At 36.8% G+C, this 20,775-nt stretch overlaps 1 protein-coding gene across 3 annotated transcripts in view; it reads right to left on the bottom strand.

The window, feature by feature from the left end:
• The window catches only part of LOC110453969 (mitotic apparatus protein p62-like), a 31,330-nt gene extending 14,562 nt beyond the window's left edge, over positions 1 to 16,768 (bottom strand). Inside the window, exons 1-8 of one of the 3 annotated variants that reach the window (XM_021503234.1) lie at positions 16,586 to 16,768; positions 14,161 to 14,258; positions 13,079 to 13,201; positions 12,591 to 12,687; positions 11,444 to 11,586; positions 10,059 to 10,118; positions 9,333 to 9,436; positions 7,500 to 7,521 (exon numbers count right to left, since the gene is read on the bottom strand). In XM_021503234.1, coding sequence (XP_021358909.1) covers positions 7,500 to 7,521; positions 9,333 to 9,436; positions 10,059 to 10,118; positions 11,444 to 11,586; positions 12,591 to 12,687; positions 13,079 to 13,201; positions 14,161 to 14,258; positions 16,586 to 16,616 — 678 coding nt within the window. In that variant the 5' untranslated portion in view covers positions 16,617 to 16,768. The remainder of the gene's footprint in view (positions 1 to 7,499; positions 7,522 to 9,332; positions 9,437 to 10,058; positions 10,119 to 11,443; positions 11,587 to 12,590; positions 12,688 to 13,078; positions 13,202 to 14,160; positions 14,259 to 16,585) is intronic. The other 2 variants (XM_021503236.1, XM_021503237.1) reach the window with 2 other exon arrangements.
• Between the last annotated feature and the right edge of the window lie 4,007 nt (positions 16,769 to 20,775).

Genomic DNA, 20,775 nt, shown 5'->3' with positions numbered 1-20,775 from the left:
ATGCCACTATGTTACCAGGGAAAGTTAATGATGGCTAGATTATCAAGGCCTGAATGTATGTCACCAACAAGACAAAGTCTTAGTGAAGAAAGTGTAATATACCGATGGTAAATGGGGGGGCAGATGAGATATGAAGTGCAGTATTACCTTGGCACGTTTAATCCAATATGTTAAAACTTATTACATGCAAGAACATTTATTAGTCGACATTGATTAAAACAAAAAAAGACAAGTTCTGCAAATAATTTCCAGATCTGCAAAACAAAATGCCCCCCCAATATCTGGCGAGGAAATCAAATTGATTTCACATCTGTTGTTAAAGACCAAAATTCATTTAATATTTAAAAATCTAACCAGACTTTGTTTTTTTTGCCTGTTCAGGTGGTGTGTTTAAACACCTGGTCCATCCAATATCGATACATCTTTTTATCATAGACTTGTCCACTCTTCCTGGTATGGGATAATTCCCTGAATATATATAGAGGTTTACCTGTGTCAACAGCAGATTATAAAAGGCAGCGATCTATTTGGGAGCTGCTATCAACGAGATACTCCTCCTCATTGACAATGCCCAATAAATTTGTCATACAATATCTCCAGATTTAAAATGTGTTTGGAAGAGCCAATCACGATAGTAATCTTGTGCATGGTGGGAGCGCGCCCACACCGAGGTGGTCAACCACAAGATGTACCAAACAAAACACCACTCATTCACTTATCCCAGTTTGGGAATCAACAAATCCTTCAACACCTGACATTCACAGGTGAGACAGGCTTAGCCGATATAGGTATATTGACAAATCTGGAGAGTTGTGAACTTCGCAGTTCATTCATGATTGTCAAGTTTGCTATGAAAAGAGGCCCCACAGGGCCTGCATTACTCAACAGGATATTTAAGCAATCATGACAAAATGTTTGGATTAAAAGCAGTATTGTGAATATATTTCCATTTTGAGTTCGGTCTCTCTGGTTAAAAGAATGTTTCATAGCAAACCTTGTTATAATCCAAGTGTATGTGTAAATCGGGTTATAGCAGGGACTAATCTAGCTTTATTTTGCTGCCGTTAAACTGCACTTTCCCCTCGAGAAGTACCGAAATTTCACTATTCTCCTAAAATTCCCCTTTTTCTTCAAAAGTAATATTTCAAAATCTTTATTACAAATGCATTGTATTCTTTTCCTCATATATGCAAAACGATTCTCGAGCACCAAATTGAAAACATCGATCGTTCTTGTTTATTTCCCGGAGTATACCATCATTGCTGTCAAGTGCAGAAGTGACACAACGTATGCATGCGTAACATTGCATCCGGAAGAAACAGAAAGTAAAAATCAACCAGACATCATGTTGCACAAGGTGGGTTTGTACACGACAAAAAAATGAGAGTAAGGAAATCGTACTATAGAGACAATGCTTGCCAAACAGGAAAAAGGGTAAGTAAGACAGAGTCGGAAATTGATGCTGGTTCCCCCGACAGCAGTGAAAATGCAACCATGTCGTCGAGTGCAGCGGCGCCAGACGTAACGTTGGACATAGTCTATGATAAACCTAACTCTCCGGTACCAGAGGTAGAGCCATCTAGTGAAAAAGTGACTTAAGGCGAGTCCGACTCCGAATCTGAGCCACAGGCAAAAAGGAAAAGTTCAGACACGAGACGTTTCAATTCCGAAATTTATGAGTTAAAATACTGAGTATCAAGACTGTCACTTTAGATCTGAACAAACTCTTCGAAGTTTTCATGAAGTTGTGAAAATAAAACTCTTTAGAATATCTTCAACATGTTATACTGTCTTTTTATTCCAAGAAATAACAGCTAGAACACGTACATAATATAATATAACAAACATCGAGACAGTCTGTTTTATTTTTCCCCAAATAGGGAAAAAAATCCCATTTTAACCGAAAGGGCACTTTCCCCCAGAACCTAAATTAATAATAGGGTCATGATCCCCATCATTTTTATGTAATGAAAGAGGTGGGGGGGGGGGGGCCCAAGCCCAAAGGGACAGGGAGTCTATCAAATTACCGGCCAGATCCTCGCTGGAGTTAATCCTGGAGGTATATATACTTCTGTACATGGGTACGGTATATGTTCGTGTGTACCTTATATGGTTATATAAATGGGATTTCAACCATTATGACATGACACAAGGATTCAGGTTTTTATTCTTGGCTATCTACGAGTCATATCCAAATATCACATTGAATAATGTTGTTTAAAAAGTTTCCGAAGTATTTGACCCCCATAACCTCATACATTGGTCATGGTCATTTATGAGGAAACTATAGAAGTCCATCCCAGGTATCAACTGGCCAAAAATCAGGACTTTTTGAGAAGATTCCAAAATGTTTTAACCCATTATAGCCAATACTAACATTTGACCTCTGCCATAGCTAAAGTTGACCTTCCAGTTAAAAACCTATGGGGTGAGCTACAAATCAGAAAGTGATGGAAGACTTAGTTGTAAGGACAATATTAAAAGCCCATTCTTACACTGGGTGAACATTCTACTATATTTGTCCCGCAGTTTCTGTAGAGGGCATTTTCTCAGAATCAGACTTTGTACTATTTGAAGATTGCATCTATGTGCACATTCCAACCTTCACCGTTATGACATAACATCTAAACGGTCAAGGACCGATTGAAATCAATCGGGGAAATAGAGACGGTGCAAGGGTCACGGCTATGATGCAAGTCAAAGGTCAAACAAGCAAATTTGTGGAATGTTTATCCCCCGCTTGCAGGACATATTGTAGGAACATGCGAGTATCGTGCTGTTGAGACGGTGTATAGCTTGAAATTTGAGAAAAAATTAAAAAAAAACTATACCTCATCGATTATCCGTAAATATGCACAAATCACATCGGTTGGAAAACTTGGGTCAAAGCAGAAACTGCAGATAATGATGTTTTTTGTGAATCAAGGGGTCATAACTCTGCCAAATGGTTGTCAAACTTGGCTGAGCCCTTAATGCGTTAAACCGCGTTACCAAGTTTGAAGACAATCAAATAATATTTGCGAGAGTTATTGCACGGAAATTTAAGCTCGCATACCCGCGAAAAGCGAGTGCAAATTGCAAACTGCGAGTAGAGATTTCAGACACCAGCATTTTTTTGGAGTGAAAATTTTGGGCTGAATAATCCTCATTTCTAATGGTCGGTCTTTACAAATTCTCTCGCGGTCATTTAAGCGCATTCTTGTCATTCGCCGAATGAATGATTCCGCTTTTGTCATTAACGGAAGTTTACAATCGATACATGTCCCGTGCGCATGTCCGTTAGGAAGTACTTGCACAAATAATGATGACGTTTACCGCATGCATGATGTTTTTCGGAAATCTATTTTTAGTTACTATTTATAGCGCAAATACGATAGGCTTGACTAGTCACGTGGTTGTATTGGGGTTTCCCANATATGGAGCAAGAAACTAAGATGCAATTTTTATGCTATATCTTAGAATAGCCTGAGCAGGCCAGCATCCTTTCACAGCAAGGTTTGCGTCATGTATACATCCCAATGACCATAATTTAAAATGTCAGTTAATACTGTGTTGTTTTAGAATTTAATTCTAAGTTAACATGTCTAATAAAGTTGGAAAAATGCAAATTGCAAGTTGTTTTCTTATTTAGCAAGTAAGAAAAAATACCACTTGCGAAATAATGCAAGTAGAAAATCTGGTTAAATTCGAACCCTGAAATGAAGTGTGACAGACGGACAGACAAACCCAAATTAATATCCCCCATTTCGGTGAAAGCGGGGGATAATTAATGGCCCCCTAGTGTGGGATTGTCACCATACAAAGGTTGTGTCCAATTCTTTTAGGTGAACCTAGAAGTTACAATAATTGACGAGCCATTCGGATTGATGCCTCGCCTATGCCCTGCTTTGACCATCAATGCACAACATATCCGAGAAACTAATTTAAATGCAAAAAATTTTGATCGAGATGCCGACAAAGTCAATGGACCATGAAAAGTTGACTGCATCCATCATTTGATGAATGGGTTGAGATGGACTACCCAAGATGCATATTTTGTCCAAGTTTGGTTGGTGTAGCACTTATACTTTCAGAGAAACTTAGTATCTTAAACACAAAATCTTAATGTTGACGCCACGGTCGCCGGAAAAGCAACACCCATGTCTCGCTTCCACTTCGTAGCGGCGAGACAAAAACTATTCGCTTCCACTTTGTAGCGGCGAGACAAAATCTATGGTCTGAACAAACATTTTCAATGAGGGAGCTCTGTCACCCAAACTTGCACATGAAATTGTATACTAAATATGGTGGTAAACCTAAGTAAACTAGTGAAATGCCTATGCAACAAAGGATGGACAGACAGGGTGCATGCATTCCTACTGTCTCGATCATTGGTTGCATCTCGTCTATCCTAAAGTATCACAAGGAGACCAATTACAGAGGTTAAAATTTACATCCAACCCCACTACCAAGTACACTACCTAGAGCACTCCAGACCAACTCGATAAATGATTTAGTGGAGACCTCCCCGATGTCGGTACCATCTTGCATGTTCAGTGGGCCTACAATGTTTGTTCTCTAAATTAACTTGTGGACAAAACCCTTCACAGGTGAAAACCAAACACCTACAGTGATCCCGTCTACTCTAGGTTCCACTTGGTGCTCATCGACACCAGGTCCAAGCTTTAGCCGAACATGAGTTATCACATTGTTTTATACTCGACAAGGGTGTTGATGAGCCCTATCAGCTGTTGTACAAACAACAACCTCCAGATTATCTCAAAAACTAACATCAATACCCTCGTCCTACCATCAGACGCAATTCACCCACAAACCACACCACCAAACAGTTATCATAGCTAAAAACTGACGCAAGCCAATTACTTTGATAATCCTACAGGCTTTAAACAATTATGCTGTGTGGGTTTTAAACCATTATCATGTTGACACCTCAATATCGAGGATTCCCCTTGGAAGGAGGGACTTCTACTACCCAAGTACATACCAAAATGGCTTTTCTTATTATGCAAATAAAATGACTAGAAAGCACACAAAATGACGAAAGAAACATACTAAAAGTATGATACATTAAGCAAATCCCCTCCACTTTGATGGGGATTAAAATCAATCCCAATTCTCATTTTAAGGGACATATAAGGAACTAGATTTACCTATGCTGTATATGGACAATACATAGTACAGTTGAACTTTGTTTGCTCGAAAACATTGAATGACGAATGACCATAGCATTACAATTTTATTGTTGTTGAAAAGATGAAGATTGACAGGTGAAAATTTAAAAACAATTAAGAGGTCTGCACTGCACTTCCAGATATCCACAAGTTTTTTCGAGTTCCAATTATCCAAGTTTTAATTACCAAGATAAAGAAGAGTTTTGGCCGGGACCGAAAGAAAAACTGAGTTAAACAGGGTCTTGGAGTCACGAGTTCTGGATAAAGAAGTTTGACTGTATATGTTCATCATATATCTGGTGACTCTTGCCGTTGTGAAACGACCTGTTTTCACCACACGTAATAAAATTTTCTGTATTTCAATGTCATAATACAAGATGTTGAACACATGAAAGTGATCAAATACACTTATTGTATAGAGCTAGAAGATGACATCAAAATTCTGCTCAATACTTTTTTGGGGGGCTTTTTAAGACTTTTTGGACCCCATTTCAAAACCTACATTTGTATATGAAGTGATTTTGTAGAAGATATATATGTGAAGTTTGATGACAATCGGTTAAGAAATAAGTCTTTAGAGTAAAGACATTCATATTCTCTTTATAGTAATGGTGACATTGGCTTTGACACTAGCAGGTGTACAAGGCCAGGGCTAGAAATTAACTTCAAAACCACTAGTAGTTTCCAATTTTACTAGCCCACATGCAAATTCCACAAATGAAATATATTATTCAACATGAAAATTAATACTAAATTTTGACAAGTAAATCGGGCTAGTGGTTTTTAGAGAAAGTAGCCCAGCTGGAGATTTCACTAGTCTCAGATTAATGGTTAACCCTTATTTTCTAGCATTGTGCAAGGTTTTGTCTGAACACGCCTCAAGTGCCTGGAATTTTTTACTTTTTCTCTCCAATTAAAATTCCATTCTGAAAGGGGCTGTTTATTGGCCACTGTGAATATAAACAAGCATTCCTAGGTATGATGTGGATGTGTTGCCTGCACACACTCTGGTGGAACAATGGTTGATTGTAATTCAGCCATGATGAAGGAATTATATAATACAATACGGCAAGACACATTACTGCATGCTCAGATAGCAGCAGGTTATTTCAATATTTGTAAATTTGGTTGAGCATCAAACTTGATCTATGAACTTTGATAGCATACTATAAGTGCATTTTATCACGATCTAATAGCTAAAATATCATCCGGACACCCCAGTTCAATTAAGATTGCAGCAGCCTCGTCAATGACTATGCATGCATCAACTAGTGCAGAGCTGACTTTGCCGACTCCTTTATATACAAGTATCTAATGCGAGGGAGTTTGCAAGTTTAGTACTACCAAGCAAGTAAGCTTAAAATCCTATAATTTCTCCACAAGTAATCTGGACACTTGACTATACAAAATCCAAGATTGCTACTGGCAGCCATATTGAATTACAGATCATAATTCATATCCTGGAAAATGATGACAAAAGCGTTTCAAGGAATTTTCATTTATCAAAGTAAAGCATTCCTAAAGATAGAAAAAAATCTTAATCTTTTCAAATGTTAAAATCTATACTGAATTTCATGTTGGAGGTCAAAGTAATTTTGGAATGAATACTCTTCCACCCTTCACAGGCATGTCTCCCTTTTAAGCCAGAAAAGATCAGCTTGTCACCTCTTATGGGAAATTAGCCACGTACAGAATGGTGCGATCTAAATCATAACAATACTTTGATGTCACGTCGACAGTAGCAGACCATGGAAGACAACTCTGGATTTGCTGCAAAAACATGCAATCAACGCTTATGTCAATGCAATTGTCGGCAGACTTGCAAGTGATACAGGATGGGAGGAGGAAAACCATCATTACCTACCTCGAGGATGCGACAGAAATCTCCAACCCTCGGGATGATATTCTTGAATTTCTTACCCTCGGCAAAGCTTTGGGCAAGACAATCAAGAACGTCATTCCTCGGGGCGGAGATTTCTGTTACACCCTTAAGGTAGGGGAAGATTCTATTAATCATTCTGCAAGTCTTGATTTTGTGAAAATCAAACGATTCCTTAACGAGTTAATCCATGGGAAACTTTGCGCAGGCAACAAATCTGATGTCCAGGATGATAAACGGGTATCTGGATTTGAGCCAACAATACTCTAGTTTGTCGGTTTTAGTATGTAAAGGGAGGCAACTGGCATACAAAACTTTATACAATGTTAAACCATGTCAGTAGAACTCAAAAAAAAATAAAAAATTATATTATTAAAACCTGTAATGAAAATAAACAAACACAAAGAAACAGAGTTGTAGTGTAAACATAAATGAATGTGGAGACCTACCTTGGCCTTTTTTTTCTTCTTGCTGTAAACAAAGAAAATACATTTTTTTTTTTAAATTAAACAATTGATACCAAGTCACATATCAATTATCTATGGTTCATGCAAAAGTACTATCAAGTGCCATGGCTGCATAAAAATCACGGACTTATGCAAGTCCCTCCCTTGAGTATCTCTCCTTCTCGATATTGTAACGAAGGTTAAAGACCTATATAATTATTCAGTTTCTGGTTAATGTGAATAATATGTATAAACAGTTTTAATTTTTGACGTTCAATATGCTATATTCACAAAGCACTTGTATTATACTAATCGGGCTTTTATCTAGACTGTATTGGGAAGCTATCTACAAACTCGTTAGGCACAGCTGCCGACAGCTTATTTAGTAGAAGTCAACATTCTCTTTCACTTGGAGACTTTCCATTAAGAGAAAGAAAACACGAAGCCTACTTTATCAAGGACAGTTATCAAACAGTCGTTCGACAAGTCGTGAGCATGAAACTACGCAATGATGGACAAGGGGAGAAAACTCTTTAAACACAAACTTTAGAGTATTGGAATACGAGGCGTAGTAACTTGAACAAAATATGGTTCGGAACTTTCACCGATTAAAAACGCCACTGTTTAAAATCTTTACATATTTTCTTTGAATTTTTTGTCTAAGGCCAAACAAAATTGATTACTTGGTTCTCAGGCCCGCGCGCATTTCATGGCAGGGTGCGCATTGCCGATTTTATCGTGAAAGTAATAAAAAAAAATCGTGAATGCGCCAGCCGCCATCTTTAAAAATAATCCGGAAAATTGGTCTGCATGTCGTTTTTACTCGTTAGTTACCAAAGTCCCGAAAACGTTTGAATAAATGTAAGGATTGAGATACAGGCAAGCGTTAAAATGATTATGACTTATTAGTCTTGTGTACAAATGGTGCTCAATTCGGTACAAATAAGGAATGGGGGGTTCGTGGTTCTCGTCTGGAACATCGTGGGGGGATTTTCGGAGGCTTGCTCTATGACGGGTCTCTACACAACTAGAAAAAGACAAGGTAATGTCCACAATGAACGTTTTACAAACTACACAATAAAAAAAAACGCCCTCGTCTGGTTTTTGCCATGTAAAATGAAAAAAAAAAATACCGCCCTGCCGCATCTATTTTGAAAAAATAATGGCCTGCAAACCAAGTAATTAATTTTATTTGGCCTAATGGATATTTTTTACCGTATAATAGCATTGATCATATCATGAAATAATGAACACATTATCTCAAGATCTTGCGCAGAAGGAGATATAGTGTTGTTTGGGTTTTTTGTGAAGAAATTATTTGGTCCAAAAAGCATAGTAATCGGAGATTGATATAGTTCATGATGCTCACTGAAAAAACTTACCTTTTCGATAAATTTAACATTTTTTCTTTGATTTATTGATCGTTTTCATATGTATTTCATCATTTTATATATAGCATTAATCATTTAAAGATCTTTAGCGGAAGAAGAAAGTCTGTCGTTTGGTTTTGATTTGCCCAGGCTTGGCGAGGACTGCTATGAATGCTGTACACAGGATCCAATAATACATGCAAGAAAGATGGTTAAAATGGACATCTGCTTCACTGCATTAAATGACTTTAATTGAAGCTTTATTTCAATTGTTAAGTGTAGTTATTTCAAGTGTAGTTGTGTTATGAATAGATAACATAAAATAAAAAAATAGTTGTAAGTTTTGGTCCAGACTGATGACAAACAAGACTGTCATCATATTATAGATTTACAAGAGAATAATTTTCTGTTGCCGAAAATGAATTGCGTCCAGAAGTACTTTCAAGTGCCATGATAATTCACTTGCCTCGATTTTTCTGGACTGCTTTCTTCCTCGCTTTCCTCTTCCTCCTCTTCATCTTCCTCCTCATCTTCATCATCCTCCTCTTCATCTTCTTCCATATCCTCTTCCTGGAACAGAAATGGCACAAATGTTCAAGCGACAAAATCATTGTTCTACGTAGAAATAAATCATTTGTATCGATTCCCACTAGTACTGCTAAATAAATTTTGCTTGGTTTGTAAACATAATTATCAAAAGAAGCAGATTATAATAGGTAATTAGCACTTTGGATGACAATGTTAAGTAGTTAACTTTCACAATGGTAACAAATTGCACCTGTTAAAATGTCCATGCAAATAATAAATCTGAAAGCAGTGAGGTTAGTAATGGTCAAAGGGAGGTAACTCTTGTTAAAATTTATACCTTTAATGATAAGTCCTTTACTTGCACTAACCGGTCAAGTATTTCCTAAAATGGCTACAATAATCAATTTGGGAGTATTTATCAACCAATTATCTAGAAAAGTTGCTGATCTTTGCTTCACTTTTTCCCCCCTTAATTTTGCCTTTTGACGCCTCAATTGTAATGTACATGCTTACAGCTTTTATTTGCAGAACAGATTAAAACAAAATCAACTGTCATCGAAGAGGTAATTTCTATGGATTTAAATCATGTACATCTCACAGCTTACCTTCTTTGTATATCGTTTGATGAATTTGTTTTATATTTAATTCAGAACTGTAAGCTCACCTTTAGCTTCTTGACTAATACGATGCACTCAAACTCCTTACTCACCTCCATTTTCCCTTTCTGAAGAGACAAAAAATGAAATCAATAAAGAAGTTTGAACTTCATCAAAAATTTTCACTTAAACTAACAAAGAATGAAAATATGTGAAGCAAAGATCCAACTAGTTTTGAATATTTTATATCCTAGGAACTTCCTGTAGTGTCCGGAGATCTCCTCCTACACTTTTCAACAGATCTCTTTGAAACTTGGTGTACATTATAATCACGATATTAAGTTGTGTCTCTAAAAGAACTTGATTCGACGATTTCAGTCCTCGGTTAGAACCCTATATATCGTGTGTGATCAGTCCTCTGTTATTAGCCCTATCAGTAAGTAACCTGTAATTAAAAGGGCTGCAAAGCACAGTAGCATGCATCTACGATACTCCAGCAGTTACGCTAACTTGTACTCTCTGCACCCCTGGAATATGTTGCGACAAAATTGAAGGCTCAGTGTGCACCACCTTGTGGACAAGACGATGAGAAGACTGGTCAGATGTACCTCAAAAGAATCTTGCAGCCAGTAATGGCAACCTTGATTGGCTTTGAAGTCGGGTGTCACTCCTCTGGAATCTTCAAAGGACGGGTATCAGCCTAAAGATTGGTCCGTGTTTTTACCCAAGATCAATGAAATAGTTAGCCGCATCGCATGCCTTCAATTTTGCTATGACATATTCCAGGGGTGCAGAGAACAATGTTAGTGAGCAAGACACTTCACCCAAGATGCTCAACTCCAAATTCCTATAAGGAGTATAATGCGATGTGGTTTAGGTAGGGTATAATGGTTCCTGTTCTGTAGTTTTTAAATGGTATGGGACTAAAATGTGCCCTTAGAAACATGGATGCGACACTTAAAACCTTGTACAAATGGAGATATAAAACAGGATCGTGTAACAAGATGCTTTCGAGTAAATTGTGTTAGAAATATACATGTTCATCATCCCATGAATGCCAAATGCTGAATTAGTCATTTCCTCCAGATAAGACCGGGTACAACACCGTTAGTTATCTCCTTCAAACTTCTCTTCATTTCCATCCTCCCAACCACACCCCATAAACATCAATATGGACAGATCAATGCAATTTCGATATAATTTGATGCCGACAATAACAACTTCACCATGCAACGTTGAACTATCACCAATACCAATGTTTGAAAAAAAGAGCCTACAAGATTGGTTGTACACTTTCAAATCGAGAAGGACAGAAATGTGCAACTGTTTAAGTCATCCTATACTTTAAAGTCCCCATTGGTTAGTCAATAAAACAATATCTACAAAATGGCTCAAATTCCCGTGTATACTTGAAATAGGAGGTGAACCATTTCATATGGTACGTGCCCTTTACCTTCGATTTTGTTGGCCCTTTGGACGACGAGGCTTTCCTCTTTTTTGTCTTTGCTGGTTCCTTCTCTTCTAATAGTTCTTCTTCGTCTTCCTCAGTCTCTGTACACGACTCATCTTGGCTGATGTTCCCTTCATCTGGCATCTCTGATGGAAACAAAATCAAATGTAGGAAGGGCATATGGCTATGCAGTTTAACACAATGTACAAAACTGATTGATAAAGTTACTCCAATCATTCTACACCTTCCCACTCATCATTTAAAGCCCTATACCCAATACACTATACTTTAAGAGGACCAATGGGCTTGTTTCGCTCACATGGTATAAATCTCGCACTTGTAACCTTAAAAGTGGACCTGACAAAGCTACAGGCCGAATACCATTACCAATGACTAGTTCAAGCCATTCAAAAGTTTAGTTCATTGAGAAGATGTTATTTAAAACTTTGCACACATTTGACCATGTAACCATAAAAATGGTTCAGGGTCATTCATATCAACAAACTTGATTGCTCTTAAATTCATGCCAGCATGCTACTGGCCAAATATCATCACCCTAGGTCTTTTGGTTATTCTAAAAATCATTCAAATGCTTCCAACCCATTAGACCGGTGACCTTGAATATGGGTGAAGGTTATTCATTTGAATGAACTTCTCTTCATCTGAGCATGTTACTGAACATATATCACCACCCTAGATCTTTGTTATACAGTAGTTGTTTAGATGTTTTAACACACTTGACCCCTGTGACCTTGAATATGGGTGATGGCAATTTATTTGAACACACTTGATAACCTTCCATTCAACCTAGACCTTTGGTTGTTAAGAAATCATTCAAGTTTTCAACATGTTCAACCCCCACGACTTTGAACAAACTTGATACCCCGTTGTCCTACCATGCAACTAGCCAAACATCATCCAAGGCTTTTTGGTTGAACAGAAAATATTACTATATTGTTTTAACATATTACATATTTGAACCCTGTGACCTTGAATATGGGCCAAGGTAATTCATTTGTAAAATAACATCACCCTAGGCTTCTTTGTTATTAGAAAGTGTGACATATTTTCAGAAAATGATACATCTGAAACGGTCAAGCCGTCGCATTATACTTGCACCAATTACCGAGCTGCGTCACATTTTACTTACCCACTAACTGCTGTGCCGTTAGATGAACTGGACCAGCGCCCTCTACCAGTTCAAATACTACAGGATTTTCATGTCCAAAACTTAAATCTAAATTGCACTGAAAAACAAATTGTGAAAAGTATAAAGTGGACTAAAAGTCAAGATCTACATCGCCAATACTTAAGAATGTGTAGGGCAGGGAGGCTGCAGCCAACTGGTTGACATGTCCTTGTCCTATTTAAAATAATTTGGAAATAATAGCACACTTTCTTTACAGATGTAAAATAAAAGTTACCAAACCTTTTCACATCCCATTAGAGAATCAAACACTGGACATCTTGGTAAGCAACCGACTTGCCCTTTTACATGTAAACCAGTAAAACACCAATATACACATAATTGTTATCTTGAACCTTCCACCTGCTTTCACGAATTTTGTTTTACTTCATATCTATTATCCCCCTTCCCCCCTCCCCCATTTGGCTTCGCCAGTATTCCCGTCAACTCACCATATCATTTGTGCCTAGTGTTAAAGAAACCACTGGATGTTTGATTTGTTCATTGTCAAAGTTTTTGGTCTCTACAGTTACTAAATTTCTTTCATCCTTCAATGCTGCTTGTCCTAGTACTGCCTGGAAAGTTGGAAAAAAACATCTGAGATTATACAGTCCTAATTGTCGAGCCTTAACGAATAAATTTACATAAGCTATAAGTACTTCATTTTTGTTTATTACTGGAGATACACAATTTGGCTCCACATTTTCACAGGATCCATTACATTTATATTGAAGGCCTTCATATAAACATTCCCGTTTCTTATATTTTTACTTTATCTCCTCCCTCCATTTCATCGACTTTTAATGAAGGATGGAATATAAACAATCTATCGAAAAAAATTCATTCCAGATTAATACATGCTTGGTTAACTGGAATGAAACGAGCGACATCCACAAGATTGGTTACAATTAGCTTTGTCTAATCATGGTAGCCCAAGACCAATAGTTTGCATTAGAAACCGGTAAAAATAATCTATTTTCAAAATAGACCAGTGCAAAATTATCTATATTACAACTATGTTGTTCATGACAGCCATATTGCAAAATAACAATTGCCTCGCAAAATAAATTCTATCTTAAAAAGCAAATATATTGCCGAGTCTATTTGAGACTATTTCCATGTAATATGAAGATGTACATGATTTGCTTAACAGTACGATGCGAAGTATTTTTTGGCAGGTTGTCAATGTTCACTAATATTTTTGAGAAAAATACCACCCACAAAATTATACATTTATCCATCATTACCACAACACTGTACCAATGGCCATGAAACTGAACACACTGAAAAAGTTCTGGCAAATCCCTGAAAATTAGGGACCCTGAACAAAAAAAAATGCTGAAAGTATTTCCAATATCAGAAAGTACTATTTCAAAATTGCTTGCCGAAAGGACCATTGTGTGCTTTCGAAAATTTGCTCTTGCCCTGTGTTGTTGATTTAGTAATCATTCTAAACTTTATCAAGATTTTCCGTACATGTATTTTATCTTGTGGCACTAGATGTAGTTGTACTGGTGTAGAAAGTCTGCTTTACCTGTTTTAAAAATAGTGTGTGTATAAGGAAATCTGTGTCTTCCTCTTCCTCTTCAAACGTCCAGGTTACCTTGGGGTTATCCTTGTTGAGTACACAACCTGGAATGCATGCAAGATTTAAGATGAATACCATTAGTGAATCTGTGGTTGATTATACAGATAGTGTTTCAACAATATTTTGTATTGTCCTACCAGTCATAAGGAAAATATATTACTGAATATTGTCAAAAGTAGATGGGAGGCCGGGAAGAGGACAGGATAGGTGGGTGTGGGGCGATGAGATAAATGGGCACAGGGTCAGGATAGATGGTACGTGTGGGGTCACCCACTCAGATGACAGATATTTAGTTGGCTAAAAGTATGGAAATAGTGGGCCAAATGGCAGTCTCTAGGTTAGTCCGCTAAAACTGACCATAATCACAGGCTCAAGTTCTAATCGGTCGCCTGTTTATGGTCAGCTATCGACTTCTCTTTAAAATGCAGGGATTGTCGTCGAAATCTGGCGACAGCGATTGTGAGAGTTATACATGTTTGTCAGAGAAAATAATCATACCTTTATTTCAGTCGATTCATTTCTCACTCACTTGACTAGATGTCGTGTCTGTACTCGATACAATATGGACTCTACTACATCGTTTTATTAAATTGATAGAAAGTTTGAAGAAATAAATCGGCTCAAAATGTATCAATGTCAATGTTCAATTCGGCCGAACCTGCAGACGACATGTGCGCCTTGGTCCGCCGATATTTTCCTGTTTGTGTAGGGCACAAATCCGTTTATTGTATTTAAGTATTTCCATTTCAACCATGCCAAACCCTTCAAAACCTTTATTATCATCGTAGGTGATGGGGGGGATAAAATGTTTACCATCATATTCATCGCTTCAATCTACACATCCGCCATTTTTTTCGATTTTTCAAAATTATGGAAAATGGAGAGCAAGTTTTGGGAAGTTGCACGTAGAAGGTAGGGAACTACACGTAGTTGTGGGTTGTTCATTATATAAGCACTTCCACAGCTCTGCCATCTGTTTTAAATATATAGGTTTCTTATAAGCATCCCCACTCCAATCCAAATTTCCTTAAAATTTAGATGAGGTCACTTAGCAATAAATGCCAAATCCTATTTTTTGACTTCATTTGGAAAGCTTGGGCTCAATCCTGAATCTACCAATACATTTTCAGAAAACATCTCCTTGCAACTGCTAAAGTCAATTTACAACAAGAACTACAGCGTCGCACATACTGGAACTGAAGACCTACAATATATTGGTGAAAGAGAGACATGTTACCATTACCTGAAGGCCCGATGCTGCATTTATTTCACTGTAAATGATTATTATTGTATTTTATTACTCTGAACAGTCAAATTATTAGTACTACAGAGCAAGGTTGTTGGCCGTTATTGGAGTTGTCTCCCTTTAATTTGTCCAAGATCAAAAAATGTGATTGAAGNCCCCCATCTTTAGAATATTGAATCATTTAGAAAAAAAAATGAACTCCAAAGAATTTCTATCACAGTTGTTAAACACATTAGGCCATTTGTAAATGTAAATGGGAAGATCGACACAGCAATAACATTAATTTATCAAAGGAGTCGGATGTTTAATCAATATATGTATAACAGTCTATATATAAAAAAAAATACCCTGTATACTGCATTTTTGCCTCAAACTCTATGTCCAAATCTACTGGAACAATAATGCATGGTTTTTTTAGAGTATACAGGTGTTTTTTTTTTATATATATAGACCGTTATGCATATATTAATTAAACGTCAGACTCCTGTGAATTTATACATCCTACAATGTAGTTTTGGGTGGCATATGAAATTTTACAACATTGAAACTTATTTTTGCGCACACACTCGAATCAATACCCGTTTTTTTCTCATTTCAATAGCTGCAAAGCCTGGTTTGGTTTTTTTCTCTGATCAAGAATATACCCAACATACCAATTAAATATTTAAGTACATAGAATTACCGATATCAGATACTTAACATAAGCAATGAATTGAAACTTAAATTACAATAAAAATAGCATGTGCACGACATATTTCTGCAAGTGATTCTTGTATCTAATGAAGATAACATGCGGGCCTTGTGAATACGACAAATGTCGTCGTTTCCACGTCATCTGGACACCATAAGCAATGTGCATTTGAAGGAAAGAGAACGGACAACGGTCAGACCGCGATTCGAACCTGTGTCCAGAAAACAGATATCCTTCACTTGTTCATTTATATGATAAATATATTAAACATCATAAGTGCCACCTCAGGAGTCTAACATAAAGGTTATTTTAAATTTATGATTTTTTTACGAGAATTTAAAACACTTTTAGTGCCACGCACTTCATTTGCGACGGATAATTATGAAGACATTTTTTGCTAAAAAACAAAACAGTAACCATATAAATTTACAAACCCCAGAAATATTCTCTAGAAACGTCGTTCATGATGAAGGGTGAACTTTATGTTTTGTAGACGGCAAGATGGTGACTCGAGGGCAGCCGGCTGGGCAGTAAATCGTCCGCTGGAGCTGGCTGAAAATTGACCGAGTGAAGGTACGCGTGGCAAGCTCTCCAGGTACACCGACTTTTTGCACGTGATTTTCGTGAGAGGTGAACGAATTTCGCGCCAAAGCGTCACACTTCCTGTTCCGTTTCAGGCGTCTCAAATTTTCCGTCATTTACCGAATTTTATGCAACAGATTCTTTTTTATATTTTAAAGATTGTTTTTATTTTGTTTCATTTATAGCTTTCTCTTTTTTTATTTCCTTTTTTTAATTTTATGATTATACATACCTATATTAAAACAGTCTACCAAAATCAACCTTAGACATTAACTTTTCGTCTTTAATTTGTTTATCAACAAGGTTAAATATCTTGACAGTTTGTTGTATTTTTGAAGATAAGAAATGCTATAAGTTGATCTTAATAGCAGTATTGATTTATGATTGATTGACAAATAGTTTCTCTATTTAATTTTCTTGATGATAATTCAATATTTTTCAATGAACAGTATTATTTTTTTCATATTGTTAGATCGATATTTTTACAACTGGTTATAGGTTGTATGGCGGTAATTTGGGCCACGAATGTTAATATAATAACATGTGCGTTTCTTAAGATTTGTTAACTTAGGATTGAAGCGCTACTGCCATCCTCGATATCAGAGGTTAAGCTCACTTTAGAAAGCGAAATTGAGCGTAACCCCTGAATCGGAATTCTAATCTAGGATGCTGTTCTGCAGGAACCAGGGAACACTCGTGCTACTTGTTTATTACTTTGATTTTTACGCCAAAACCTACAGGTTACGTTTCTGTACTAGGGTTGAAATTCACATCGTTTCTACTCATATTGTGATAGTTTGCGTATGAGAATGGTCCACACCTGGATCCGGAGTGGACCCATCTGTAGCTGTTCAATCTGTGGCAGCTCTGCTGGCTGACTTTTAACCATTTTAGTGCTAAAATCAGGTTTAACATTTCTAGGTAAATAGACTGTGATATGAATTGCTGTGATTAATATAATATTTCATGTATTGAATCGAATTTTACTACTTATGTTACTATTGGTTTTCTCTCTTAATCTTATTCTTCTTTACTACATGAAATGCTGTTTTTTAATCCACACTATGTCAGTGTATATCATGTCAATTTTTATGCATAATACACTTGTATAGATTACAAATAGTGTTTTAACATTCAGTGTAGAAACACATCGTTCATAGATTGTGTCAAACCTCTGAATTCTATATAAAAACATAACATAAATAAGTATCAAGCCTTGTGATATTATTAAAAAATGTGCAATTGATTGTCTAACTTACATGTGACATTACCGTGTATTTTTCTGTAATGTAAAAATTGTCTGCTATGCTATATATATTAACTCATTACTACTAATACTATTACATTATTGTTATTGTTATTTTAGATACTTTTGCTTGTCGCAAAAATAACTCTCAAGAGCTAATGTCCCATGTTGATATGTATGGGACTCTAAATAAAGCATCTTGTATCTTGTATCTTGTATGATAGTTTGATTTGACGCAACTCTTTTTTACATTCTATCAGATAAACCAGGGAATTTAATTTCCGCTAAAGCAAACACCCACCCCCTCTTTTTCGGTCATAGAAAATTAGTCAATAAATACATAAAGATCTCATTCAAAAAGCCAATTGGATTTTTTTGACCAAAGATATTTTGCGATTTGTTTCAAAACGTGTAAGATTTACCTCCCTTGTACCAATGATTGTCAAGATACCAGCACGTGTAGATTATATCCTGACAAAAGGCGCAGTGGGTCTCTTGTTCCATGCATATATCATAGAAGTTCATTGTTACATTGCTATATATTTTGTTTGCATATTTTGATGTCTTATTTATTTCCCTTCTAATTCAATATTTTGCGTCGACCCATCCTCGAAACTCCAGGGGTTACGCGCACTTTAAATCTCTCTCTGCACGAACGAAAGTGACGTAACCCCCTAGAGTATCGAAACGTTTTACAACTCAACATGTACAAATAACATCACGTGATTCCTGTACGTACCAGTAAACACTTTAAAATGTCAACCCGTGAAACTAAAGACTATGAACTCGGGGCATGGTACATTGTACATGAACAACTTACATGTAGGAAGGGCCAACCAACACCAGAAAAAAGGTCGTAAGTTATAACATAAACAAATATAGACAGTGAAAAAATATACAAGTCTATATAAAATCAAACCCATATGGTTCAGGATCATTGTGTGATTTGTATATTTAAAAAAAAAATGTTTTGGCTGGTTTCAGGAAAGGTTATTTCCTTAACATCGAACAATGTAGAATACGACCACAAGCTGAATATCCTGACCATCAGAACTGTAATCAGCTCTGTACGTAAATAGTAAAACAGGCTTTGTATTTTGACAGTACGTTATCATATTTTAGGTTTTCCTTCTCCTTCGTTAATTGTATATACAAAGTTCTCGGCAAAGTCTTGCAATTTAAATCTTTATCAATTAACCCTAATTTGAAAAAAAAGAACGATAACACAACGTTATGCAGTGGTGTAAAGCTTACCGTCCTTCATCAACATTTGCATCGTTTCTGTCCTGGCCTCTTCAAAATTCTTTAAACAGTTTAGGATAATTAGCCCACCACCATCAGATGATGGGCTATTCAAATCACCCTTCGTCGGTGGTCCGTGGCCCGTGGTCCGTGATCCGTCAGGCGGCCATCTTGGATTTGAGAGTTAAAGTTTGTTATCGTTATTTCTCAAAAGGTTCTGGGGGGGTATCTTTCTCAAATTTCACATGAAGGTTCGAATTCCCTATGGTCCTTACTTATGCATAACGAATTTATGGACTGAAGAGAAAACCAAGATGGGCGACATGCAGCCATCTTGAATTTGAGATTTAATGTGCAGGAGGGGTCTTTCTCAAAATTTCACATATATGTTCCTTTTTGGTCCTTAGTTACGCATTTTGGGACTGATTGGAAAACTGAGATTACCAGCAAGTTGCCAACTTGAATTTGGGAGTTAAAGATTGTTAGCGCTATTGCTCAAAAAGTTTTGGAGGGATCTTTTTTAAATTTAACATGAATGTTCCTATTGGTTCTTAGCTATGTATATTGAAATTTTGGACTGATCTGAAAGCGAATATGATGGACAGGCGGCCATTTTGTTAAGGTTAAAGTTTGTTATCGCTATTTCTCAGAAAGTGCTAGAGGGATCTTTCTCAAATTTGATATGTAGGTTCCCCTTTGGTCCTTAGTTGTGCATGTTTACATTTAAGACTCATCAGGAGAATAAAATGGTTTCCATGGAAACTGACCAAACAGATAAGAGAAAATAAGAGAAAAGATCGAACTGACATAGAACTAATAAAGATGGTACGATGGTGGGCGCCGAGATTCCTCTGGGATCTCTTGTTTTATTTGGTCATCCATACTATATTTTAAAATGTTTTCAGTTCATGTTTAGATTTGTGACCTAGCTACTTGTTTCTAATTTGGAGATCGGTTATCCATTTAGAGCAAAACCAACTGACAGGCCGGCAAATACTTCCTGGAGTGCGACACCACTGTGTATACGTAAATCAATTAACTATGTCAGTAAACTTTAACCTTTCACTCAATGGAACTAAATGACAACCTTCAGTTGCCTCAAATAGGGGAACCTTTTAGACACATAGCAAAAACTTCATGTGGTCCAGTCGAAGGTTGTGGAAAGGTTTTATAATATAGAAAATATTACTTACGAGTTATTCCGCCTGGCTATGTCATTGGTGTGATTTTTATTGTTATTACGTATACAGTAATTTGTGTCCAAAGAGAGGACGTTGATAAGTTGACAAAACCTGTGGTTCACCCCCTACACAACCTTTTGGGGGCAATAAATATGCTTAAACTACAGAAAATAAGCTTTTAAAATTGTAAGAGTGAACACTTTGAATTTTGACCCCTGTTGACTCTCCATGGCCTCTGGTTGACGGGAATATTGTCTACTTATAAGTTTCGACAGGCCAATTCAAAATGCATGAATTATTCCTCATTGTCCTGCTCAAGTGTACGTGTAGCGTGTAGGCGTTATTCGTCAGCTCGTGTCATTTGGGGGGGGGG

The sequence above is a fragment of the Mizuhopecten yessoensis genome, unplaced genomic scaffold (assembly GCF_002113885.1).
Source record: "Mizuhopecten yessoensis strain PY_sf001 unplaced genomic scaffold, ASM211388v2 scaffold7551, whole genome shotgun sequence".
NCBI lineage: Eukaryota > Metazoa > Mollusca > Bivalvia > Pectinida > Pectinidae > Mizuhopecten > Mizuhopecten yessoensis.
The sequence above is the reverse complement of the archived record's forward strand: the minus strand, read 5'-3'. Positions and strand labels throughout refer to the sequence as shown.